This window comes from Cystoisospora suis, assembly GCF_002600585.1.
Source record: "Cystoisospora suis strain Wien I chromosome Unknown contig_1361, whole genome shotgun sequence".
Lineage (NCBI taxonomy): Eukaryota > Apicomplexa > Conoidasida > Eucoccidiorida > Sarcocystidae > Cystoisospora > Cystoisospora suis.
In genome coordinates, this window is record NW_027154161.1 from 1 (window position 1) to 259 (window position 259).

Here is a 259-nt window from a genome sequence, read left to right on the forward strand (position 1 = left end):
GGCAAGGAACTTACTGGCAGATAACAGAGGGTGGATAGCAGCGCTCACGCCAAGCATCAAGAAGTCGCCGGAACATCGAGACAGGTCCACATCGAGATAACTTCCTGAGACGTCCAAACCAGCCTAGCTCTTCATAGGTCATTCCCATCTCTTCTTCATCTGTCTGCTGTACACCTCCCTCTGGATCAGCAGGCCTTAGCTCTGCTGTAGGCGGCATACCCACAATCTCCTGCAGACCAACAAGCACGACAAAACGAGA

General features: G+C 52.5%; 1 protein-coding gene across 1 annotated transcript in view; it reads right to left on the bottom strand.

Annotated features, from left to right (window-relative positions):
• Window positions 1-16: 16 nt before the first annotated feature.
• The window catches only part of CSUI_003145 (glutamine-dependent nad(+) synthetase), a gene marked incomplete at its 3' end in the record, with an annotated part of 2,439 nt that continues 2,196 nt past the window's right edge, over window positions 17-259 (bottom strand). The window contains exon 2 of the mRNA XM_068063343.1: window positions 17-229. Within this exon, the coding sequence (XP_067924681.1) occupies window positions 17-229 (213 nt within the window). The remainder of the gene's footprint in view (window positions 230-259) is intronic.